This window comes from Tachysurus fulvidraco, chromosome 7 (assembly GCF_022655615.1).
Source record: "Tachysurus fulvidraco isolate hzauxx_2018 chromosome 7, HZAU_PFXX_2.0, whole genome shotgun sequence".
Taxonomy (NCBI): Eukaryota; Metazoa; Chordata; class Actinopteri; order Siluriformes; family Bagridae; genus Tachysurus; species Tachysurus fulvidraco.
In genome coordinates this window covers 24,739,908-24,767,407 of record NC_062524.1, presented here as the reverse complement: position 1 = coordinate 24,767,407, position 27,500 = coordinate 24,739,908, and the positions used below count along the sequence as shown (strand labels likewise).

At 38.6% G+C, this 27,500-nt stretch overlaps 1 protein-coding gene across 8 annotated transcripts in view; it reads right to left on the bottom strand.

Moving 5' to 3' along the window:
• Positions 1-27,500, bottom strand: part of LOC113653934 (receptor-type tyrosine-protein phosphatase delta-like) — a 96,194-nt gene that overhangs the window by 50,046 nt on the left and 18,648 nt on the right. For 3 of the 8 annotated variants that reach the window (XM_047816417.1, XM_047816414.1, XM_047816418.1), the window contains exons 2-16: positions 20,376-20,564; positions 18,333-18,341; positions 17,447-17,464; positions 14,628-14,738; positions 13,511-13,522; positions 9,758-10,027; positions 8,194-8,775; positions 7,646-7,791; positions 6,882-7,026; positions 4,928-5,233; positions 3,767-3,960; positions 3,057-3,083; positions 2,505-2,622; positions 994-1,581; positions 488-588 (exon numbers count right to left, since the gene is read on the bottom strand). In XM_047816417.1, the coding sequence (XP_047672373.1) occupies positions 488-588; positions 994-1,581; positions 2,505-2,622; positions 3,057-3,083; positions 3,767-3,960; positions 4,928-5,233; positions 6,882-7,026; positions 7,646-7,791; positions 8,194-8,775; positions 9,758-10,027; positions 13,511-13,522; positions 14,628-14,738; positions 17,447-17,464; positions 18,333-18,341; positions 20,376-20,529 (2,781 nt within the window). In that variant the 5' untranslated portion in view covers positions 20,530-20,564. The remainder of the gene's footprint in view (positions 1-487; positions 589-993; positions 1,582-2,504; positions 2,623-3,056; positions 3,084-3,766; positions 3,961-4,927; positions 5,234-6,881; positions 7,027-7,645; positions 7,792-8,193; positions 8,776-9,757; positions 10,028-13,510; positions 13,523-14,627; positions 14,739-17,446; positions 17,465-18,332; positions 18,342-20,375; positions 20,565-27,500) is intronic. The other 5 variants (XM_047816419.1, XM_047816415.1, XM_047816416.1 and 2 more) reach the window with 5 other exon arrangements.

Here is a 27,500-nt window from a genome sequence, read left to right as displayed (position 1 = left end):
TGCACGTACACGTTTTATTCGCCGCGTTTGGATGCCAATGTAGGTTCGCAAAGCCATGAGCATTAACAGTAAAGCGACATCCGCCATTGTTGTTGTGTTTGTGTTTGCCGCTGCTGCGCTAACGTTGCTGGGACACGTGACACGTATACAGTGACGTCATACTCGGCGCTGTGATGCTCGCTAGCCGGTGGAAAGGCAAACCGGTTCTTAGAAGGTTCGCCAGTGGAACCAACTTTGAACCAGCACTAGCGCTAGCTCTGAACCAGCACTCGGTTCCTTCCAGTGGAAAAGAGGCAAAACTGCCTCGGTGGAAAAGGGGCATAAGAGGCAATGCCCCTGTGCACAAAAAAATTGAGTCCTGACCTAAACCCTACTGATTACCTTTGGATGCACTGACCGTTAACCAAACCTGCTCACCCGATGTGCCTGACCTCACAAATACTGAAATCAAGCGTAGCCAAAGAAGCATTTTCTAGAGTTCACTTACTGTGAATGGTTGTGCAGGATTGTAGTTGTCTGGAATCTCCCATGTAAGCAGCACTGAGGTCTTCATGGCAGCTTTCACATGAAAATTTTTTGCAAACACTGCTAAAAGAAAGGTGGAGTAGAGGATTTAGACAAACATGGCCAGCACAGACCGTTTTATTTTGTTCCTTCCTGTTCCCTTTAGAGCAGAGCACACACTAAATCCTTACCTTGCTTAAAACCTCTTCCTTCTACAAAGGACTAGTCCAGAACTTTCACCTTACCTTTTCTTTACTCAGCAGCAATCATTGGCTCACAGATTCCTACCCTTATTTAACAGAACCTATCTATTATTTTACACAAAGTATATAAGACAGATGATAGCCCCAGAAACTATCTGCACTCTTCTGCAGAACTCCACTGCTGTCTTGCGGATTAGGAGATAATGTTGAGTAAGGCTGAGAGAAGAACCTGGTTGATCGGAGGTTGATTCTGGGAGTGTTGGAAGATTTTGTTTGGTCCTCCTACCTTGATCAAGTGGTTGAGTTCTGAACTGGATGCTAGGGCTATAAGGCCCAGGACCCTTGCTGGTGAAGGCACACATTTTGATATCATAAGTAGTGTCGGCTCTAAGACCATCCAGGTTCACGGTGGACTCAGGGGCAGTGATGAACAGCTCAGATGGACTTCTAGGACTATTGATGTCTTTGTATTGAAGGGCATATTTGATAATAATGCCATTGCGCTCTGCCAGTAACATGGGCTGCCAGGTGACCTGAATGGTAGTTGTAGTGGCGCTTTCAGCCATGATACCTTGTGGGAAGCCAGAGGGTTTGTCCTCAGGGGTTGTAATCTCTTTAAACGTTTCCTCGCCAAAGCCCACCTTGTTGCGAGCTGATAGGCGGAAAATATAGGATGCTCCCTTGTGAATTTCTTTAGTGGTGTAGTGGTTCTCTCGCTCTGAGAATTCAATGACTGTCAGGGGCTCTACATCTTTGCGTCCAAAGCGGAGCCGGTAGCCCTGGAGTGGCCCATGTGTATTTGGGGGAGGGTGCCATTGGAGCAAAGCTGTGCCCATGTTAGTGGGACTGACCATCAGCCGAGGCTTTTCTGGGACTGTCAGAAAATGACACAGAAAGTGAATGTAGAATAAATCGAATATTCTATGCAAAATATTTAATAAATATGCACATTGTAAAATAACATCAATAATGACCGTGTGGTTCATGTAGAGGGCAGCTTTTTAGGTAGGCAGCATCTTTGCACTATCCTACACAGAAGCATTGCCCATTGAGGTTTAAAGGCAGCATTCTTGAAATCACACTTTTTTATTTAGGCCAAGAAAAATGTTTTATAGTAATTACTTTATTCAAGCCAGATTATGTAACTAGCTTTAGGAAACTTTTCTTATTGCAAGCTAGTAGTTTTCGTGTACATAAATGATAACATAATGACTCCTAGTTTCTAGTAACAGCATTTTCATTCATTTTCTACCGCTTATCCGAACTTCTCAGGTCACAGGGAGCCTGTGCCTATCTCGGGCGTCATCGGGCATCGAGGCAGGATACACCCTGGATGGAGTGCCAACCCATCACAGGGCACACACACTCTCATTCACTCACACACTCACACACTACGGACAATTTTCCAGAGATGCCAATCAACCTACCATGCATGTCTTTGGACCGGGGGAGGAAACCGGAGTACCCGAAGGAAACCCCCGAGGCACGGGAAAACATGTAAACTCCACACACACAAGGCGGAGGCGGGAATCGAACCACCAACCCTGGAGGTGTGAGGCGAACGTGCTAACCACTATGCCACCGCGCCCCCGGGAACAGGATATTATATTATTTTATTATATTATCTTTTTTTTTCCAATGTAAAAGAGGTACGTTCTGCCATAAGTGAAGGTAATTTATGCAATTCACTCTTACACAGAGAAATGGTTTGCTATTTTGTTTGCTGCAATTGCATGTGCTTGCCTGTTAGTTTTTTCCTAGAAGCCTTTTTCCGGGGTTACTCATCTAAGCTCTTACCTGCACCCATGGTCGTGACCACTTTGGGCTTACTGCGAGCTCCATCGCCTTTTGTCGTATAGGCAGCCACTGTAACTGAATAAGTGGTCTCTGCCTGCAAATCTGTCAGGATCATTTCCTGCAAGCGAAAAAGAAAGATAGAGAGAAAGCAATTTTCAACTCTTAATGAAGCAGTGCGGATTGAAACAATAGATCTATAGTAAGCGTGAACACGAACGACTCAGGAATACAATAATCATTTTAAAGCTAGAACGCCATACATGTCAGTACATTCATTCTTGCATTGATTTATTTCCTTGATTGGGACTTTTTCATACAGCGTGAAGAACAGACTACTGTAACCGAGCTGATCAAAAATACCATATTAGTGCAACGGCATATTAGTTTGTTCAGAACATGCAAGGAATACAAATCGATTGGAACACCACTGTTACAGTATGTGTTTTTTATACACCTTCCAGCGAGCTTTTGTCTGAAAGATGCTAATGGGTTCAGAATGCAAAGAGGTCTCGAAATGAATAGGATTTATCTCAGACACTTGTATGTACTCACATATTCAGTTGAATCATCATACTCCCACTGGATAAGATGTATGAGCAAGACGAGAGAGAGAGAGAGAGAGAGAGAGAGAGAGAGAGAGAGAGAGAGAGAGAGAGAGAGAGAGAGAGAGAGATTCTTAAGGTACATGTGACATTAAACAGAGACAAATGCACAGAAAAGAAAGATTTTCCCATTGCAGAAGGAAATATATATATATATAAATACATATGTATATATAATTACGATTGACAGCTAACAGTACTTTATTAATATATGAATAGTGAAAGAAGTGTGCTGACAAATACAGACTGTTTCTGTCAGATAAATCCTGCAGCAATTCCTTTAGATGGATGAGTATAGGCAGATTTCATCGCTATTTTCTAAATTAAATTCATGCATTCATGTAGATATCATGTAGAAATTGTAATGAGAAAATATATTGGTTCTGTCACCTCTATTATCAGACATATATATCTAACAGCGAGAAAGAAAGAGATTCCAATTTCTATTTTCCATTACCCTTTTACAGCTACTGATGACATCACTTATGCTATTTTGTCGTTTCCGTATCGGTATTAAAAGCTATCCGAGTGTAACCCGAGCTGCCGAACGCATGGGTTACTCATAGCCGTGCAGGTCACATTACGTGTTATTAGGAGACGTACGGTCACGTTAAGGGAAAAAAATCTACATGACAGTGTGACGTGCAGGTGCGTGCCTACCTGAGCATCATCAATCAAGATGTCCTTGATGGCAGAATGGCCCACTGGTTCCCCATTAAGCATCCTGATATAATGCACCTGGTAGCCACGAATTTGCCCGTGATGTCTGTTGAGCACCGGCGATCGCCACAGCACTTTAACAGACGAGGAGTTGACAGCCTCCACCTCAACTTTACGAGGTGGGCCACTGGGAACTGAAGAAATCATGGGATAAAAAACAAAAAAGGTGAACATTACAGCAGACCCTTTTCCCTCTGACTGGACAATTCCCATGAGCATGGCGGGGTAAATAAAAATCTACTGTTAACAGGTTTTGCATGACACTACTATTTCAACATTGGCAAGTTTGTAAAAATTTAAAAAAAGAAAAAAAAAAAGAAAAAACAACCCCAAAAATAGGTCATAAAGGTGACCTCATTTTTTGAAAGACATTAAAAAATGAATTTAGTGGACTCAAAATATGGAGTAAAAAAATGGTAAAATATATAGAAAAATAAGCCAAAGAGGGTTCTTCAATGTTTTGAAGCACCCATAAAGAGTTTGGCTTGAATGCGTTGAAAAAATAAATAAAAAATTGAGATAGAGGGAAAAAAAATGTCATATGGGCCACTGGTGAAAAAGACAAGACTTCCTTTGTTTTTGTTTGCCCCTCACTGTCCATTAAAGCTTTTGCTTGAAATTTCAGAAAAAAAAATGGATCAGCAAACTACAAATAGCGCTTGGTCAAAAGGATTTAAAAAAATAATTTTTCAAAAAATTTCAAATTTCAAAAATACACTTTTGAACGCTGATCAAAAAAAGTGTGAAAACAGACAGTTGGGACTGTTGGAAGCATTAGGCCTGGGGTTCTTGGAAAGAAAATGCCATGTATTTGTTGAAATTGTCTTGTTTTAGAAGCAGAAAAGAAGCTATTCAAAAATTCACCAAAAAAATGCTTGTGGTACTGTTAAAATTTCAGTACAGTGAGCAGAAGCCTCAAAATAATCCGGGTTAATGGGATTAGTCGTAAAATAAGAATCACCATATTTCTTTTAAACAAAAGCAGTAAGGGGAAAAGTAGCTGGGGCAAAAAGTCTGCCAAAAGCAGGAGTTAGATGTGAGAAACGATTCAGGGATGGGGAGAAAATAGCAAAAGGGCACAGCTTTTTTGGCAAAACATACCATCCTCCTCTGTACGGATGAGTTGCGGTAGGCTTTCCGGCCCTTCTCCAACATCTGTATGAGCCGTAACTGTCACACGGTATTCCGTCCATTTTTCCAAGTTTTCCAGAAGGTATTGTGACTTTTCTGGCAGAATTTCCTTGATCTCCTTTAATGAGGTGTCTTCCCCCTCTGTAGCAGCGTACTGAATGGTGTATTTGGTAATGATCCCATTCTGGTGCTCCACAGGAGGTGGCTTCCAACTTACCAGGATACTGGTAGAACTAGAGCTAAAACATGTAACTTCCTTAGGTGGGGCTGAGGGCTCTGGTAGACAGGTCCGTTCCAGAAAGATCAGAGTTTTTGGTCGTTTTGAGTTTGGTTGAATTGATTTGGTGAGTTTCAGTTTCAGTTGTTGGGTTATGGTAGCAGGATTTGTTGTTTTGTTTAATTTTTTGTTGTTGTTGAAATGAATATGATGGTGGAAGTGGTAGTGGTGGTGATGATGGACAAAACAAACATAAAAGAAAAAAAGGAAACATAAAAAGGACAATAAATGAGGATGGATCACACAGACCAACAGAAAGGTTTTGAAATAAATGGTTATCAATAAATGGAGATCAAATGAAAAAAATCTTAAATGATCTCAATGAAGATCAAATGAAAAATTCACAAACATAAAATGCACATGGTGAGACCATGAGAGGGGCAAAAAGAAACCTTTACAACATAGAACCTACCTTTTGTAAAGCTAACTAGGATATGTACGCTACTATAATAATAATAATAATATACCTAAATATCGATTTTAAAATATTTACGCTTATCTGGTACTACTGAACACTTAATAAATCTATAAATAAACTTCTCAAAACCAGCTAAGCATGACTGTAAAGCCCAACCCTGCATTATGCACTCCAAGCAGTTACCATCAATCCAAAAAAAGTAAAGGTTGATGCATCAGCTCTAGCAGAATCGAAAATGTTGCATTGCTCACCAACCTTTCCGATGCCTGTTGGTTTGAGGTAAAAGCCTGATTGATCCAAGAAAACATGAATGATGTTTAAAATTCTAGACTGTGACATGCAGACAGACTCTTTCTTACTCTTCGCAAAGAACAGGCTCATGAAGTTTACTTCCCAACATCTGAGAGACTCGGCTGCTGGACTGATACTTACCTGATCTACACCCTCATTACTTCTTCAGAAGACCTCACATGTATTCAAATAGTCTTTACAAAATGGGTCTGTGAATCTTACAAAATTAAGTTTTTTCCTGTTTCTTTTCATTCACCGGCAGAGCTTTTAGTGAGCGCTCATCAAATGGGACGAAGCTCAATTTGGAACATTTTGATAAAAGTGCCAATCATACATTTAGCTGTAAGTCAATTTAAATAAATGAATGATAAATGTGAGGTCTGTTATTGAATGAAAGCTGTCTTCTGCTTCAATTGTTCAAAGTTGCATTTGAGCTTTCTACAGTGTTTCATGATCTCGAATTGGTCCGGATGCTATTGTCTAAGAACGACTCTAACAAAAAAAAGTCGGTTGTAAAAAGTGCAAATGCAAACACGAGGGAGAATTACGGATGACAAACAACGTCAATAGACAAGGCACGGCATATCAGCTCTACCCATAAAGACATTCCAGACTGTTAAATTATGCAACAGCATCACCGATTTTACATTTTAATACTTTTTTGAGAGGTCTGAGAGATTGTACTTAACCAAGTGACCTTGTCGATTGACCTCGATGACCGGTTTAAGTGCCCATACAAGTTCTCCCTTTGGATGGACACTTTAACATCAAATATAGGCCTGAGATTTTCTGAACAGTTCCATTTTCCAAAACCTTCTTCTTATCTGGATGTTTGAACCTTTTTCAGAGTTCAGCTATAAACCACCTTGGATGAATGTTTGGGAAAACGGAAGGATTCTGCATTACAAGGGGAGACAGAAATTTGGAAGAGGACCTACGTGTCTGAGGTGTTTCTGCTGAGATCTCATTGGTGTAGGCACCAGTGCCATGCTTGCTCCGAGCTGCCAGCTGGAACGTATATGTGGTGAAGGGTCTCAGATCCTTCAGGAGGTAGGTGGTGGTGGGTTCGAAGCTCACACGTTTCTGCAATAGCAAAACCATCATATTTCACAACATGGAGTACAGCATCAACATGGATAAAGGCTTAGCAGATATTTTCAGATTGTCTTTGGTCACCAAGCAACAAATGGGCATATTTATGAACTGATATGGAAAAAGAACATTACTTGCACCAAATGGTAGAGATATACAACACAAAATAATGCAACTACTTAACGTCCAGTGGTCACTGAAATTACAATCATAACTGTGATGATGAGACTAAAAACAAATGGTTTTAACTGCAAATCTCATCATGATATTTGGTTTAAAGACGGGACAAGAAAAGTCCTTGCAGTTTTATAGCTTAACGACTTATAAAGTAATGGCCTTATGAATTTTACTGCATACAGGATATTTCAGCCCAAAACCTAGCTGACCATTATTGCTCATTTTCATGAAGGGCGCCAATAAATCTTGCCAGATATTTTGCTGTACTTGTGTAGTTATATTTAACCCCAATAAAACCAAACCAAAGCCATGAGTTGAACTGATAGAGCCAGCCCATTTTCACCACAGCGACACAGACCGATAGTACGTATCATATCACTAACCGGTCGTGTCATCGTTAGGCCGGACGCGAAACATGTCAGCGAGAGCTCACCTCCTCCTTCTCGTCTTTTCTCTTGTAAAGTAGTTCGTATCCAGTGATTTGACTGTCCTGTCCGCTCTGTGGAGGAGCGACCCATGACAACAGGATACTCGTCTCAGATTTGGCTTCAGCTTTGAAGTCTGTCGGCTGAGATGGAACTAGAAATCGAACAGTGTGGAATTTCAGTTGTAACATCGCATCAAAGTAAACCCAGCTGCTTCCAGACCTAACTATGCACTTAGGGTAGATGACCAACAAAATAAAATGGACTCAAAGAGAGACAAGAAAAATATATATTCAATTCAATTCAATTCAATTCAAGTATATATGGGATGGAATGAGATATGTATATGGATCTATATCTATCTGTATATAGGCTAATGAGGTAATAAGGCTTCACATTATAATTGTTTACATGTCTACTGAAGGTACGAGAGAAAGAACAGATCTCGATACTTTCTCAAATGCTAAATGCCACAGATATTTCTCTGATTGTGCTCTGAAGTGTCATTGGTTCAAAAAAAAACAAACAAACAATGCAACAAGATGGCACTACAAACCTCCAGTTTTGGCTATGATCTGCAGGTCAGAGGAGAGAGGTCCATCTCCTACAGATGTGTATGCCAAAACCTTGATATAATAAGTCTTATTAGGTGTCAAGCCTTGAATAGTTAGAAAGTTAGCATTCCGAACAATCTGTTTTTCCCACTGATTGACGTGCTGACTTGGATCCATGGTGTAGTACACCCTGTAGCCCATGATCTGACCGTTAGCCTCCTCGGGTTCTTCCCAGTGGATAATAGCTGTTGTAGCACTTAGCATACGGCCTCGGACTTGGCGAGGAGCTGTGCTGGGTGCCTGCTCAGCCGTTTTGGCCTCTATTGCTTCGCTTGAGGGTCCACGACCGATGTTGTTCACCGCGAGCACACGGAATTCATAGTCGGAGTATGGACTCAGGCCCCCCACACTGTAGCGAGTGGTGGCTACACCATCAATCTCTTTATAGGAGTCTTCTGAATATTTTGATTTGTGTTGAATGATGTAATAGGAAACTGGCTCCGGGTTCCCAGAGTCCCATGTGAGGGTGATGCTGGTTGCTGTGCGTTCTGTTACCACAGGAACACCTGGTGGCTTGGGAAGGGCTAGAATAAAAATAAAAGGCTAATTTATATTTACACACTTAACTGTGGAGGTATCACAGTATCACTGGCCCATATGCATCAAGAAAAACATTAATGAAAAAAGTATAATGAATTAATCAGATCACTAATGCTAAAAAATTAGACAGAATTTGCATATATTTGTACGTCCTTGGAAAACTACCACATGCCTTTTTTTGCACCGTAAAATAGCAAAAGATATATATTCATAAAAATTGCTTAATTATATGAAATTATGATTTCTAATTACATCAAAACTGTGTAAAAAAATGGCTTTAGTAGCTATCTGTAGGCTAAACATGTTGAACGGTGACACAGTTATTAGCATTCATGAGGCTTATATTTGCTCCTGGAGCGGTGCTAGCTGAAGGTTACCCTTCACCCCAGACAAACAGAAGCGGTGCTCTGGAACACCATCCAACTAATGTTAAACAGGAAAAAAGCCCCAAAGCCTTGACAGAGTCCTGCTGATATATTTAAAGAAAAAAAAAAGGGGGTGACAAGGTCTCTCTGTAAGACATGTTGGGTATATGATTTTGTTTAGGAGGCTACAAAAAGTGAACTGGGCGTAATTTATGGGTTTATTTCAGCGCATATAATGTAATGGAGTAGATACGGGGTGATGTAGTTTCTGTAGGGATCATCACCCGTCAACATGTAGATAACTCTTAGCCTGGGAAAAACTGTGACTAACTCTGCTTTGTTGTGTCTGTTGGCAGGACATCAGTCTTTTCATAAATATAAATATTTTTAACTTCACAAAGTGACTTATTTATATGTGTAAAACAACAAAGGCTCCTGCACAGACATAACAGTAGGTAGTCCTGCAATTGCTTGCTGACTGAAATATAGTACATAGTTTTGGCTACTTCAGAAGTTTCAGACATAATATCACAGCTGCTTTAGGTCATATCTTTGGTCCTTTGGTATATTTTTTTTTAATACTTGTTTTAAAGCCACTCACCTTTGACTGTAATCTGTGCCACTGCTTCGATGACACCCAGCGTGGACATGGCTACGCAGGTGTAGTTGGCTGACTGGTAAACATTCGTGAGCTCCAGGACGTTTCGCCCAATGGGCATGTCATCCTCCGGGGTCAAGTCCTCCGAGCCCAGCATCCATTTCACATAAGGCATGGGTGAGCCCACTGCCACACAGGTGATGTTCACACTGCCCCCTGGCATGATCTCGCTATCCGTGGGCGGTATCGAGAAACGTGGTGGAACCCGGCGAACTGCAAGATAACATGGAGTTGAAGTGACTTGTGGTAGAAACTTCTGTCAAAATCCAAAGCTTATCATGTTTAGTAATATCAAATATGTGTGTGGCGATCTGGGAAAACATTTTACATAGTGAAATTTTTAGTAATAATTTTCTACTAGTTCTGAAAACTATAGGCTTTCCTGGGCCGACATGGGTTTCGCTTGATCTCGATCAAAGGGGTACAAAGGGAGCAAATACTGTATAATATACATTTTTAATTCCAGCTGCGGCCCAGAAGCAACATATACTTTTTATGCGGAAGCTTTTTACAAATATGTTATCCAACAACTTCATTTTGTGCCATTCCCCAGATGAGGACATCTCACTTATCTAGTGAGCTTTTGAACAACATGCTCTCGGCAGGAAGCTTAGGCGAGAACTAAAAATCAATAAAAACATTCCTGTGTTGTTTTGGTGAAACGTTTACGGTTTAGTAAAAAAAATGGGTCAATTTATGCCTATAAATTTATATATAAATATTACTATATAATCTTACGCATTTTTTTTATTGTTATCTCTTTGCTAGTGTCTGACGGACATTCCTAGATCGCCTCACGTCTAAAGTCACTCTAAAGCCCTATTCGGACGGGATTCGTTTTATGTAAAATTCCGTCATTTCCTGTTTAAAAGTTTTGCAAGCATGGAGGCGCTTGAAACAGGAAGCAACGTCATACGCACATGACGACAAGGAGGTTACTGTGGTGCGTAAATCGAGTTCCCCCTGCCACTTCTGCTAGTTTTACTGAGATGTCTTGTCCCGTGCGAATTGGCCAATTAATATTACAGACGTCCTGAGGTAAAATTGCATTACTCCACGTCCCTACGTCAAACTAATCCCGTCCGAATAGGGCTTAATACTCAATTTTTAACATTTTCACATTTCAACAATCTGTATCAACTCAAACAGACAATTCCGACTGGATTTTAATCAATCCATTCTTGAATAGCTCTACTGATGGTCTGATGGAAAAGTCAAGACACAAGCACATACAGACACAAGTCCGTTTCTAAAAGGGTTTCAGCAGTGAACTAGTTTTCTCACAAACTTACAGTAAGTCATGCACATAGTGTACCATAATACTGTAGTCCACATGTAAAATACAACACAGGGAGGGAACTGGAGGCACGATGGCATGCTGGACCTCAATGCTGTGCTCTTCCATTTGATGTGAAGGAATGTGCTGCCTCACATTGCCACATCAGACAGACATAACACACTTCATATAAATATATTAAAAGGGAAGGGTGAAAAATAGCAGGGAAGGGAATGATTTAGTCTTAAGGAAAGTGGATGCAGATTATATGTGACGGTGAAAAAAAAAAGAAAGGATAAAAATGAAAATGGCTATAAAGACATAAGGTAACCAGGTATACATGGAAAAAACAATCATAGGAAAAATGAAGAGATAGAGAAGTAAGGAGGAAAAGGAAGAATGAGAGAGAAAAAAAAGACAAAAAATAATAGCAGAAGAATGACGCGACGTGTTACAGGAAATTAACAGGATTATCTGTGAAAATGAGCCAGACAAAGCTCAGAACGTTATGAGAAGGATAAGAAGAAGGGAAGCTAGTAGACAAGCAAGATAGGAAATCAGACAGAGGCAGGAAGTGGGTTCGAGCTTCTCATTCAGGAGAGACCGAGAGCATCATTACAAACACAGAGGACAGGGGATGCTCAGGCAGAACAAGCCAGGAGACTTAGTGGCTCAAATCAAACATAGTTCATCAGTGTTTCTGCTTAGTACACAGTACAATCTTTCAAAATCTTGCATATATATATATATGTGTCTTTTTTTTAACTCTCCTCTATTTTTCCAAGGCTGCTGTGGAAGGCAGAATGTCAGGAATGCTTGCTCTTGTGTTGTGGGAGTGAATTTAATGCGTCATCGGGATATGAATGAGATCCTCCCATGGCTAGATCTCTTTTAATTACAATGACGTCGGCTTCGTGACTTTGTCCGAATTAACTCTGACAAATATTTGGAAAGGGACTTCAATACCTTATATAATATCCTTATTTTAAAATAAATAAATAAATAAATAAATAAATAAATAAATAAATAAATAAATAAATAAATAAATACTTTTTTTTTGGAATGACTGTGAGCGAAGGAATTGAAAGGATAAAAGTGGAACTGAGAAAACGAGAAAGATAAATGGAACTTTTTCACAAGCGATGAAGCTGGTTCGGCTTAAGACGCCGAGCTTCTCCGGAGAGGAATTCTTACATTATTAAATACAACTTTTCGCTTCTATTATATTTAATTAATATTCTATTGTAGCCCGCTCCCGGAAGACATAATGTTATCCCGTTCATTTGAATACCATTACATTTGTCAAGTCTGCCGAATGATGCTCGACATACATCATTCTTTCATTAGTGGCCCATTAAGCGTGTGGGAGAGAAAATCCTTCACGGAGCCAGGAGCAGGAGATCTGGGCACGGTGGATTAGAGCCTTGGCTGAGATTCGCCGCCCTTCAGTTTTCATTAAAACAAACGAGGCAGAGGCTTTAAAGCGTCCTCTGAGTGAGAAAGCTCAACGAAAAAAGAAAAAAAAAGAAAAAATTTGTGTTGGCACTTTATCCATAGACCAATCATAGTGTACTGAGCACTTTGGAGTCAGCGATAGTTTCGGTGGCGCTTTAATTATTTGCTTGATGAATTGATGAGATCATCTTTCTTTTCTCACAGGATTTTAATTTCCCATTCTGGAAGAAAAAAAAAATCTTATACAAAATGTGCGATTTAATAAACCGACCAGATTCCCAATATTCCTTGAAAGAACTGATAAGATCTCGGCTTTTTTTTTTTTTTCTTCTTCACCTTTATTATGAGATTTTTTTATCCGAGAAAATTGATCCGATTTCTTTTTTCTCTTTGATTACATTTTAAAACCTTAATAAAAGAATAAAGAGGATAATTTACCGAATATTTAACAAATCGATGTAATTTATTTTACTATAAAATGCAAGCTTTTTTTTTTTTATTGATTGATTAATACGACCCAGTCTTCGGTAACAGAGCTGATCTGATCTGAGGTACTAAGCAGGAACACTGTTGTTAAGGCTCAAAGCTAGCAGGGGTTGATGTCCGTAGGTGGATCAGCACCTGTTCGTCATGCAAGAAGCCGCATTCGGGAAAACGACACACATTCTTTCTTCACATGCGCCAATTTTAGACGGTTACCCGTAATAAACGAGGTCATGTGCATTCAGCACAACAAACAACAACAAAAGGGATAAAAACTGGACCGTCTCTTTGACACAACAATACAAAAGGAACCAAAAAAAAAAGTAGAGAGACCACACAAGTGCATTCATATTGATTCGGTCGTATTGATGACAGCTTTGGTGGCAGTTTTCTATTTGCAATTCAAGACTTCATGGTATTTTCATTTATTTCATTTTGAGTTCAGTACAATGAGATGATTAGAAAGTAAAAAACACACCAACCTTCTCGCAGCTCTGGGGAATGTAGGAAATTTTGATGCGACACAATGAAATGACAAAAGGAGAAAAAACAGGGGAAACACAGAGAGAGTAAAAAGGCCATGTACAACTGCGACTCATACATTGTATCTGATAGAAGAAGGCCATTTGGTATATCGAAGAGAATCCATTCAGGGTCAAGAGAAAAACAGACTGCCTCGCTATTCAAATATTACATAGCAAAATCTCCAGTATATTATATATTACATTATTTTATATATTATTATATTTATTTATTTTTTATTTTATAAAAATATATATTTTTAATTCTATTTATCAAAAAATATAAATTGTTATTTTTGGCAGAATTTTCTGTTGCAAGGGCAAACCTGTATTTACGATTTAAAACATTTTACATTAAAATAAATAATTCAAAATTATTATTTTAATAAATAAATTGCTTGCTTGAATGAAATAATAAGACTCTTTAATATGCAACTAAAAAAAAATAAAAAATCCACAATCACCACAAATCTTAAAGCTCAAAGATACTATATTATCTCATATTGCGTTTAGTGCGAAGGCAAAGCAAGAACGTGAACGTTTTCTACGTAGTTCACTTCGCTTATTTATACTGGAGCACATTTCATGTCGAAAGAACGATTTTAGTTTTGATTTTTTTCGTTTTTTTCCTTTGTTTTTGGTGGAAAAGGCAAGAAAAGAGAGAGTTGGATTCGGCGTGCTGTAAGAAAAAGAAATTAAATAAATAAATAAATAAATAAATAAACAAACATGGGTACAACCCATAAACCTGCTGCAAGCTTAGGGGTCAGTGTAATTAGTGTCACACCAGGCAATCAAGTAGGCATTAAAGTTGGAGAATTAACAAAAAAAACAAAATAAAACAAACAAACAAAAAAAAAAAACAGGTTCATATCAAGGATTGAAGGAAAGTCAAATGTAACAAACATACTTACAAAATTTGTAGCCAGGAAACTTTGGACCCATTTATTCTGATCATTTGTATTGAAAATGCTCTGATAATTCACTTTATATATATATATATATATATATATATATATATATATAAAGAACACTGGCCCTGTAAGCACTACACACATGTCCCAGTGAGCTTTCCTACCTCGAACATATAAGTTTGCAGGAGCTGAGTAGCGGGTGCCGTCATTATTAGTCGCGACACACTCGTACTTTCCTTGGTCAGACTCCTCGCTCTGTTCGATCTGCAGTGCTCCTGTATGGTAGGAAAGAATATGGGGCAGATTCGGGTGTTAAAGTGAAAAATCTCACAGTGCAGAAAGCAAAACAACGTTTTGACAAATCCCTGTTTCAATCACATCGGAAATATTTTTTTCTCGCGCACGCACTGTTTTATTTTGTATTTTTTTGCTTTTGTATTTTGTAAAAAAAAAAATTGTAAAAAAAAATAACTAAAAAAATATGTATATATATATATATATATATATATATATATATATATATATATATATATATATATATATAAATAATATATATTATATATATATAGATAGAGATGCAAAATCATAGTAACTAACTGCTCTTGTACAACTTTCAAAGAAAAAACAAATGTGAAAAAAAAAAATGTGTCTGAATGCATTACATCGTTAAATCGTTAAATCAGCCACCTGCTGATTTCTGTTGAATTCAGGCTGAACCATACAAAAAAATTAAAATAAAAATAAAATAGAAGTAAAAAAAAACTTAAAACAGTAAAAAACAAAAATCACAAACCTTTTTTGAACGCTCGCTGAAAAAATGAGTAATCACCCCATTTCTAATGCAGTGCCTTCGATGGTTTCAGCTGAATAATTCGTTTTTTTAATCGATTGTAGAATTCCAGGTGAAACGGTGAGGCGTTGGCGTGTGCTGATAAGCTTTTATTTTATATAAAATCAGACTGAATGATGACTTATTTTTTTTTATTTGAATGATGAGATCGATTATATCCAATCCAGAAAAAAAAGTAAAATAATTTAAATTTGATTTCTAAATTATTTAAAAATCTTATTTTTAAAATTTTATTTATGATATAATTTTTTTGGTCATTTTTCCCCCTGATCCATAATAAAAGATATGGAATCTACAGTGTGATAAAGTTGTAATATCAGCACATGCCTAGTGTGTATTATTGTAAATTTTTAGATGTATATTTTTATTAATTTTTTACAGTTTTTTTCCCCATACTGTGCACTGCAGTAGACGTTTGAGGCGACACAGATTACGCACTGATCATTCTCTTCTTACAACACACTGTACAAATCACATTGATGGAAAAGGAGAACATACAGTCTACATGTTGCAGGGTTTCTAAAGCGCTTTAGCTCTTGCTTTAACGTAACTTGGATGCTATTTGCTAGCATTGCCAGTACAATTGAAGTAAAAAACAACAACAAACAACAACAAAAAAAAAAGGATTTGAGATTCGAAGGGACAGAATAGAGCCCTGCAATATACAACACCTGACAGGACTGTTCAGCATGGGAGAGGATGAATGACACTGCTTCAGGGCAGCATGGATCAAACGAAAAAAAGGATTACAGTATACAAAAGCAGCATAACCAGGGAGGACAGTCCAAAAAAAAAATAATTTGGTGTAGTCAATCGTAGGTTCGAGTTACTTAGTAAAGATGGCCCATGACTCGCAAAAAAAAAAAGAGCGGAAAAAATTAGTTTGCGAAAAAAAAAAAAAGATGTTTGCTGCTTGGGCTTTGAAAAATTGTATTAGGAGATTCATCATCATCCAGACCATTATATCACCCTCTGTCCCAAAATGATTGACATGCAAGTCAAGAAATGTATGTCAGTGCAACTTACAACCTTTTTTGACAACCCTTAGCTGAAAAATAAAATGCAGGTGCATTAGAGGTCAAAATTCAGGTCAAAATGGCCAACAAGAAATCAACCAACCACTGCCATAGCTTGTTCAAAGCTACAAACGACACCCATAAAAATCCACCAATGGGATCAGCAGTGTGGTGTCACATGACCAAAGGAAAAACGTTTTTTTTTTTCTTTCTTTCTTTCAAATATATATGCATCAAACCACGTCTCCACCTCCTGAGTTGCTCGAGAAAAATCACAAAACGGCACCTCAGTTTGCTCTGCCAGACCCTTTGTTAGCTTTTCCCCCAAACCCTGAAGAATTAAAAAAACACAAAATGTCAAAAAATAAAGCCTTCAACCCAAGAAAAGTAAGAAGGAAAAAAATAGTTGGTAGAAGAAAAAAAGCACCGGAGAAACTTTATCAAAAAAGTGGTTGTTTGGGCTTTTTTTTTTTTTTTTTTTCAGAGAAGGGTACAGGTAGAGGAAAGCACATAGAGATTGAGAATTGAAAAAGATAAATAGACATTATTTTGTATTAAAAAAAAAAAAAAAAATCTCATGGCAGAGGAGAGGCGAGAAGTTGTCCGTGAGTCCGTCATCGTATGGCACGAGTGTGCAAGAACAGCTAAGGGGGGAAAAATGTTTGGTTGTTTTAGTTGGACAAAAAGAGGGACACATGAGTCGCTATGGCCAAAAAGAAAGACAGAACGAAAGCAATAATAATAATAATAAAGGATAATAAAGAATAAGAAAGAAAGAAACGAAACGAAAAAGAAAAGAACGCCACTGGATATGCTTCTTTGTGTCACAGTAAGCATATCACGATTTATTAATTTGGAAAAAAGAAAAAAGAAATTGAGGAATGAAAGCAGATACGCAAAGATCAGATGGAAAGAGGAAACGGAAAGAGATGGAGAAGGAAGTGGTCAGGGTTTAAGGGAGAGGGAGAGGGTCGGGGAAGGGAGGGACGGAGCAAGGGATGATACAGGGGTGTTGGGATGGAGAGACGAGACATATACATGGAGGCGGACGGGATGGCAGGACAGCGAGAATGAAGTTTTGTTTTTCATTCTGTGAACTTCGGTTCAGCTCTCTTACCTCGTATTGGAGTACCACCTGGGTGGATAATATGAATGCAAATAAGATTGGAAAGAAGAAGCATTAGTACGAGAGGAAGGAGGCTGGGGGCTTTGGAAGAAGAATCAAATTAGCTTTTTCTGTTTGTTTGCTTGTTTGATTATTTATTTATTTATTTTGTTCTTTAAACAGAGTATGTTTAAAAAAAAAGGTACTGAATGAAGGTACTGTAGAAAAAAAAACAGGAAAGAGAGAAAGAAAGAGAGAGAGAGAGAGAGAGAGAGAGAGAGAGAGAGAGAGAGAGAGAGAGAGAGAGAGAGAGAAAGAGAGAGAGAGAGAGAAAGACAGAGAGACTTAGAGATTTCCTCTAAAAAAAAACAGGTAGGTTATCATTGGAAGCAGTTTGGAAGGTGTTACACTGGTTAAGTACAAGGAAGGAGCCATTTTGAAATTGTTTAGAGGGAGTTAGGAGCATTAATTTTTTGGTAAGTTATGATTAATACCTCTGATTATTACCTGGATTCAGGTAGAAAGTGTGTGGGACAAAGCCCTATGGTGCTTAGGAGAGGAAGAAGGGAGGGGTGTGGAGGAGTGTGTAGGAATTGAGTCAGTAAGAGAAGGGACGTCCACACATGGAGGGACACATCAGAAAATCTTTTTGCTCATTTGTCATCTTTGCTCAGTCATTAGAATTGTTTTTTTTTCTTTCTTTTTCTTTTTTGTGTGTCCTTAACCAGGTGCGTGTGATTTCTTTACGTGTGTGTGTGAGTATGTGTGTGTGTGTGCTATACATCTGCTATACATCTGTGCTAACTGTTAGTAAAATGCATGCCATGCATTTTAATAAGAGTTTGAGAGACATGAAACATTAGTGGGGGTGATGTGTGCTTCAGAGCTACGCACTTACCAAAGGACTCTGGAGATTTAAAAAATACGGAGAGAAGAAAGACAGCATAAAAATATGATTATATTCCTTATGTTTAGGAACATTTTTTTTTTCTTTTTTTTTTTTCGGTACAGTTATTTCTTAAGACTCTATTGCACAGCAGAATAAGAGGCGTACATGTAAAAAAAAATAGAATAAAAGAAAAGAATAATAATAGGGTTATAACGTCACACAGTGCTGCTCACAACAAGAGAAAGGAAGTTAAACAAGACTAGTGAAGACAAGACACGTTAGAGAGTTCAGGCGATCAGACAGATCAAATGATTAGGTGTTAAGAAAGTAAAGCTCCCCTTTAGCTATAATAAAGCAAACTCCGGTGATCGCTGCTTGGGAGTGGGCAAGGTGTGGAAGGAAAAATTTCACAAGCATTTTCACAAGAGAAGCAAAATCTGAGCAAAGCAAGGGATCCCGAAGGGGCCGAGGGAGAAAGCTAAGACGCGACGGCACGGACACACTACTGTGGCTACGGGATTCTGGGAAAATCTTTCGCTATGCTATCGCTCCACTCGTCGCTCCACTCATGAGGTCTTACATAACTGATGAGAAGTGGGGAAAGTTAAATGAAACCCTGCGATCGCATTAGAAGATCAATAAAAGTCGCCGATGTTGCTTTAATCGATTTATTTTTAAAAGTGGGTGTGGCCTAAAAAAACAAGTGTGGGCGTGGCTTGTCCTTTTTTTGCTGGTAAACAGTAACAATGATTAGGTGATTTATAGAGTTTGAGAAGAGTTTCTGATTGTTCTGTACATTCTGTTTATTAAAATACGATACTTAAAAAAAATAAAATCTTTTTTGTCGAAACCCAGAAATTAGCTTGGCTCCTGTTTATGTGATGAATGTTGCGATTCGAAGATAATCAACAGTCGGGTCTAAAAAAAACGCCATAGACGACACTAACTATTTGTATGTAACTGTAAATAATTTTTATCCATTTAGAGTTACATGTAATAATAGAAGAAAAGAAAAAAAGCAAAGCAACTTTCAATGTTGGTAAGAAATTAAACCCTTCTTTAGGAAACCTTACAGAAAATCAACCAGCAAACAAATCTGTAAATATGTTTTTACGATTAAAAAAATCGATTCAGATATTTAATGTAAATTAATCTGCAACTTCCCGACCAAACAGAATCCGCAATTCAACAACAGTCTGATTCAATACAATTTGTTTAAATGTATTATTGCGGAAAGGCTACGAGCTGTTTAAAGTGAGGTAGAAAACTTGCGATTTTTTTCGTTCGGATTTCACGACCGATCGGCTTTAAAGAAAGAAAGAAACAAACAAACAAAAAAAAACGTGTCTTTCTTTGCTAATGAGATCGCAGGGTTACACGGATGACGCTCACCCAACAGCCATTACAATCAGCTTGCTCTGGGATTGCTTTAAAAGTCGCTCGTCGTCGTTCGTTATTTTGGACGAATATAATAAAAAAAACAGCATGAACCATGTGGAGGTGGGGGAGGGGAGGAGGTCCTTTGTTCTGAATGAAGCCCAATGTTGAAAATTAGTCATTTTAGGAGAATAAATTGAACGTAAAAACAAAAGAAAGGAAGAAAAGAAACACAGGTATGGCTGGTCACTTACTGCGATGGAGCAGTAGAAAGTACAAGTACAAAAATAAAGAAATAAATAAATAAAAGTTGATGATATAGAACCTGCTAAGTGTGCAGTCACAGCAGTGAGTCATGGGTAATAATGGAAGCGCTGAACAAAATAAAAGACCCCTCGAAAGCAACACATATGGGTGTCCAAACACACACGCGCACACACACACACACACACACACACACACACACACACACACACACACACACACACACACACACACACACACACACACACACACACACAACATAGAGGGACTTATGGCATTATCTACATGAAATAAAGAGCCAGATGAGGAAAAGGTAAGGCTTTAAACTAAAGGAAAGAAAAAAAAAAACAGGAGCGAAAGATAAAAGGAATTTTTGTTTACTTTTTTGGCAAAAAAGATGAAGAACTTTACCTGATCGGAGCTGTTTGATTCTGCCATTGTTGTTGCTGGTGTTAACAGGGAGGAAATCTTTAAACCAGGAGATGTCAGGGTCAGGGTTCCCGCTCGCGGCACACAGCATGGTGGCGGTGCGCGTTCGCTCCACAACCTTCAGCTGAGGACCCATGTCTATAGTGGGGAATCCTGAAGGAAGCTGGTCCTCTGGAACACACACACAGAGCAAATGTTACACACATGCACTTGGATTCTAATAACTAGCACCAGAGAGAGAGAGAGAGAGAGAGAGAGAGAGAGAGAGAGAGAGAGAGAGAGAGAGAGAGAGAGAGAGAGAGATATTGTGTTCAAAGTGATGTTTGTGTAAATACATAATAATAATAATAATAATAATAATAATAATAATAATAATAATAATAATAATAAAGGATTCAGCAGGGGAGGCAACTAGGATTTTTTACTTTTCCTCTTTAGTCTTTCAAAGGAAAAAATAACCCCAAAGTGTAACAAAATGTACTATATTTAAAAAGAACTCTTGCAGTATTTCTATTAATACAATTCTTTCTAGACATTTTTTCCATTATTATTCTAAGCCTGAAACTATTGTCTTGAAAGAAGCACAATACAGTGACAAGTTCATAAAGGCACATCAGATGTATAATAATAATAATAATAATAATAATAATAATAATAATAATAATAATAATAATAATAATAATGAGAAACAGTGATCTTTTCATCCATAAGTGTTCTTCGTATCGTTCCTCTCTGCACGGACTCCTCCACCTGCTCTGCTTTCCACCTCAGTGCAAAAAGCTTCTGCTCTTTAATATTGATCTTTCTTTTTACTCAAAACCACCTATTTATTATCATGGTTATAAAAGCTGGCACAGATCTCTTTGCTCTATTGTACTCGAATAATAAGTCCTAATTAGGAGTGTGTGTGAATGTGTGTGTGTGTGTGTGTGTGTGTGTGTGTGTGTGTGTGTGTGTGTGTGTGTGTGTGTGTGTGTGTGTGTGTGTGTGTGTGTGTGTGTGTGTGTGTGTGTGTGTGTGTGTGTGTGTGTGTGTGTTTCATTCTGTGCTCAACAGTTGCACTGTTTCTGTTCTGTGAGATGTGAAATCAGATAAGTGGCGCAGCGCGGCAAACATCATCTAAAGGCGAGTGCATGCACAGTAGCACACACACACACACACACACACACACACACACACACACACACACACACACACACACACACACACAAAACAAACCCAATCTAACATAGATAAGCTCTTGACAGGCCCTGAGGGCTTTGGACAAAGAGCTCAGAGAGGACGACAACATTGCTGGCAGGAAAAAAACCCACATTACACACACCCTGCTGAGAACACACACACTCTGACACGAGATGAACACAAACTTCACATCCAACCCACAATCTGCTTAATGTAGTCAGGGTGATGTACATATACACAAAAATATAGGTCAGAAAAGTGATCAGGAGGATCGGGTACCTGTAGCATCGTTCTTTCTGTTTTGATACATTTTGATTTCTGTCTTTTCCTCTAATCTCTCTCTCTCTCTCTCTCTCTCTCTCTCTCTCTCTCTCTCTCACACACACACTCTGTGTTTTGGAGATGTTCCCATCATTAATTTTGCATGAGCAGCATCATAAGGAAAATGCCACTGTGCTACGACTGTCATGGCCGAACTCCAATCCCACTGCTGGATGAGTGAGCGAGCAAGAGAAAGGGAAATTGAGAAAGAGAAGATAGATAGAGAGAGAGAGAGAGAGAGAGAGAGAGAGAGAGAGAGAGAGAGAGAGAGAGAGAGAGAGAGAGATCTTACCTAGATAAATTTAGAGTAAGAGATTATGATTAGTGAGCTGGAACCTCCAGATGAAAAGCAGAACAACCTTCCGGATCAGAAGCATCTTACATTCTGAGCTTGAACATTTTACACAGTTCTGTCAGTTTGGTTATTAAGGGTTCTCCTTGGGTGTGTTTACAGTTTGGTTATTAAGGGTTCTCCTTGGGTGTGTTTACAGTTTGGTTATTAAGGGTTCTCCTTGGGTGTGTTTACAGTTTGGTTATTAAGGGTTCTCCTTGGGTGTGTTTACAGTTTGGTTATTAAGGGTTCTCCATGGGTGTGTTTACAGTTTGGTTATTAAGGGTTCTCCTTGGGTGTGTTTACAGTTTGGTTATTAAGGGTTCTCCTTGGGTGTGTTTACAGTTTGGTTATTAAGGGTTCTCCATGGGTGTGTTTACAGTTTGGTTATGGAGATTGGGTGTGTTTTCAGTTTGGTTTGGTTATTCTTCATAAGTTCTTCCAATAGTTAAATGTTCCCTCAGTTCCCTTAAGAGGTACTAGACCATCTGTAACAGACCACTACTGTGTTGTAAAGTTCTACATGGTACATTCAGCTGTTCCCCAAAACTGGAGAACCCTAACAGGTAAGAGGATATCCATTGTTTTTCTCTTACATTTTAAGCAACTGCTTAAAAAATGTAATCGTGTTAAAAGGTATTCTTCGTAAAATGGCAGGAGTTCCAACAAAGAGACACAAGACAGACCGGACTCTCAGATCGGTGTCGATGCTGATCAGGAGTCGTGGCCAAGCTGAAGCTCAAACCAAAGCTCATGTCGGTTTCATGTTAATGACTTGACTCTTGGTAAACCCAAGCAGCCTTTTCCTGAACTCTGTGTGCGGTTTGTGCTTTGTAGTCATACGTCTGTATAAAGTGACGCCAAGTCAAACAAGACGGGGAAACGTTCTGCACAAACTGACTGAGCAAAGCGGAATTTTAATCATTCCAAGTGAGGAAGTACTGTAGCAGAGATTTTTCAGGTCTCCAGTCGCACCACAATTCGTAAAAGATCTGCTTTGAAGTGTGATTAGAGATAAATCTACACGGTTTTAATGCCGTCGGTCTACTGACTCATCTGGTTTACTCTCTGTGAGAGATGTAATCAGGTTTATTAAATATTATCGCACCGTTTATTCCGTTCAGTTCCGTTCATCTCTCAGATTTTTTCAGGGTGATTTTTTTTTTGCTCGGCTCCGATCTCATCGATTTGGATTTGCGGAAACTTAGAAGAGTGTGTCAGCCATCTTAGGCAAACGTCTTGTGCAAACTGTTTACTTTCTACAGTGACGCACAGATTAAGTTTCCAATCGCAAACAAAAATATATTGAATATATATCGTATCTGCATATTTATTTTTGGAGATTGTTGTTCAGAAGCCTGTGTGCTTTAGGAGCTAAAGGTGATCTGAATCGGCATCTTAGGTTTCGAATCAATCCCACGTCCTAGGAAAGAAGGTAGGAGGTGGTATAAAATGGCAAGAGGAAAAGAGCAAAGTAGCTGAAGAGGTCCAGGGAGTATTTTCAGAGGAAACCGTAAACCCCGAGCTGACCTTAACGCTGTGTTCGATACAGAGGAATGGCAGGTAAAATGCTGTTATGGGGAGCTGAGACTTGCCGGAGGTTGTGGTTAGACTCCGTGATGTGTGCATGTGTGAAAGGATGAGATTCTTAAAAAAAAATAAAATAATAAATAAATAAAAAAATAAATAAATAAATAAATAAATCTACATATTATTGTACATTTAATAATTTCTAAAAATTGAAAATAATAATAGTTATTTTAATAAAAAAAAGTGAAGGATATCTTCTTATGCAGATTGTTTCTGGTGTGTGTGTGTGTTTGTGTGTGTGTGTGTGTGTATGTGTGTGTGTGTGTGCGCGCGCGTGTTTTTGCTTCCAAATCATCGCTAGTAACTTCAGGGTCAAAGTCCGAGTCAAATTCCAGCTAATTTACCAGCACTAGGCTGCTTTTAGCCCCTCCGGCGACTCGAAGCACACCGACGACAATCCTTGCAGGTTAGAAATCGATGAACGTGCGTCTCAAAGTATCGCTGGAGTGCAGAACGAGCCTGAGAGCACATTCGCACTGTTTTGCTATGAGAAATCAATTTCTGACCTTCTACTTGCTCGATGCAATCGCCTCTAAATATTTCCACTTAATCAGTCAGCGCTGAGAGGACGTGTTTAAGCGAACAGAAACCCAAGCTGTTCTGCATCTTACTGATGGGGTTCTAACGTTTATTCAGTAATATCACATCATCATTTGTCTGTTTCCTTACTTTATTTCATCCTAATTTCCTTTTAGATTCGTTCAGGTTAGATGATTTTTTTTTCACATTCATGCTAAAAGCTGTATGGTTTGTAGCAGAGATGCTGTAATGTGAATCTGTAATTCATTATGTTAATCAGGACAACCACAAATGCCTGAACTTCTAAGATTAGATGGCATGAACCGCAAGTTGTTAGCATACATAAATTAATAAATACATAGCAAACATGTAACATAATTCATTTAGACTTGTGGATTTCTGGGCTTCCAGTTTTCTTCTGAAGTCTTAAGTCTCGCGTCGACAATCCCGGGGCTGCAGGTTTTTCCGCCCGTGTTAAAGACGCAGGAGGAAACATTAATTGGCCGTAGGACGCCGCGCCCTCCAGCTGTTTGGTATGTCAATCAAGGCGAGCTTGCGCTCTCAAGATGCTCCAAAATGCCTCAGGTGATATTTAGAGCGTTGCAGAGCTCCTCAGCATGGATGCTGTGCTTTTCCCCAGCGAAAAGGAATAGCAAGGATTTTACGGAAAACTTCTATTTCACTTTCTCTGCGTGAGACCCGAGTAGACAAGAAACCTCAAAGACTCGGCAAAGTCACGGCTAACACGGATCACTGATGTTTCATGCCTAGCTTACACTATTACCTTGGACAAAATTACAAGCATCCCAAAAGGATCTTCACACGGTTACCTTTTTGAACCTTTAATCCATAACCATCTAAAGAAGCTTTGGTAAACTAAAAGATTTCATTCTGTGAACAAAGAAAAATAAGAGATTGTACATATGGTGTGGCTGTTTTATCACTACGACAACAACAAACAGGTTGTTGATCACAACTCATCAGCAACCAACAAGTTTTTCCGTGTCTTTGGTTTTCCTTGGAATTCCGGTAGAATTTCCTGTTTACTCCAGAAACTTCCGAAAGTTTGTTTAGAAACACTTCAGATTGACTTTGGGCTTCTACAGAAGATGTCTTATTTCTAAAAAAAAAAAAAATACTTGTGGAAATGCTGGTGACGGTGTGTAAGTGACGGTGTGTAAGTGAAGGCGTGTGAGTGAAGGTGTGTCTGCGCTCGGAAGCTCAAAGACCCGACAAAGTCACAGTCACCAACAGCTGGCCACTTAGTGGAACACTTCGATCATTAGATTTGCTTGTGGAGACCTGAATGAACAGCCTGTGGTACTTCACACATACACACACACACAGACATACACACACAAAGATTAATCACCATTACATTTATAAATCACCATGCAAATTAAAGTGTGGCTCACTGCAGCACCTTCTGCTGATTAACAGCCAGAACACGGCAGCCGGCAGCGGCGACGTTTCCTCCAGCCGTAATTCTAAGCAAATACCACCAATTACTGTTAATTAATTTGTGTTCATGACACGGTGTTTGGCGTAGCGGCCTTTGAAAATAAAAGGGTTATTGACAAAAACATTAAAATGCATAAATGAAGTAATATCACACACACTCTGCGCAGCAGGAGGCTTTATCGCGTACTGTTCCGTTAGAAGTTCCGGTAATAAGTGCGGGCTCGGGTTTTGACTTCTGAGCAAATAAATAAATGACACCAAACGTATGTAGTGTCGCTCAGGGGAGCGACAAACTCGCTTCCTGTGGCGAGAAGAGAAATATGAGCTGAAATTTAGCGAGGAGAGAAAAAGACACAGATAAATGTGAAGGTGAACGTGACAACCGAGTGGGAAGGTTTCAAACAAAGAGCTGTTTTTTTTTTTGTCTTTTTCAGCAATAAAACAAGATACTAGGGTTAATAAGTAAGCGTTATCTTATTTAGATGCCATCATTTTGTTAGCTTAGCACATGACTTGTTAACTAGCAGGACGCTAATGCTAGCTGAATGAATCTTGGTGTAAATATAAGGGAAAAAAATTAGAATGTTCTAAAGCAAGTTAGAAACTAGCCTTTCATGTTAAATACTAGGAAGCTAGCTAATTAATGTTGGCTAGATTCCTGTCAAAAAAAAAATGTTGGCTTGATTCCTGTCAAAAAAATTCTTTCACATGAACTAGAATCTACTGTAGTTAGCAAACTAATGTTGACTAGATTTACATTTACAGCATTTGGCAGACACCCTTATCCAGAGCGACTTATATTTTAACTTGTTTTTTTTTTTATACAACTGAGCAATTGAGGATTAGGGGCCTTGCTCAGGGGCCCAGCAGTGGCAGCTTGGTGGACCTGGGATTCAAACTCACTACCTTACACTTTAACCGCTAAGCTACAGTACCACATCTCCTAGATGACATTCTCTTTGATGCTAGCTTTAACTAGAAGGTAGGTCTTCCATCTAATGATGACTAGAAACATTCTCTGTCATGCTAGCTTCAATTTGAAGACCGTTAGCTAGCTAATATTGACTAGTTGATGGTCTCTTTGATGCTATTTTCAGAATTTAAAGAGGTATTTACCTCAGAATTAAAGAGATTAAAGTATTAAGAGAAGTATTTACTTCAGAATAAACCTAATAATGAGCTACATTTTTTCTAGCATTCTATATATGTATTAATTAGCCAGTTACATCTTATTTCACAGTGAAAAAATGCACAATTTACTTGAAGAAAAATAGAAATCTTGCTGTCTCATTAAATCACAGAACATCTTCCTCACTGCAAATAAGCTAATACTGTAACAGCTCATACAAAAAAGCAGAAATCGCTGATTGGTACTGATATGAAAAACTCTTTTCTCCAGTGATAATTTCCAGGCATTACCCTTTACACTCAGGTCATCAGGCAACAGATAGATGTTCTGCCAAACTTCCATACCTCAACCAACGACCCTTATCTTTCCTTATCTAACCGAGGGAGTCATTAACCCGGAGCCATTAAATGGACGTGTATGATTTGTAATAATCACCGCAATCTGTAATATGAGCTCGGAGGAGCCGACTACATATTTTACACATTAGTGCGGCTCTAATTTAGCCGGTTCATAAAATACGTTTTTATTTATTTATATTTGTTTCTAATGAGGTGTCCTCCCGTTTATTTATAGC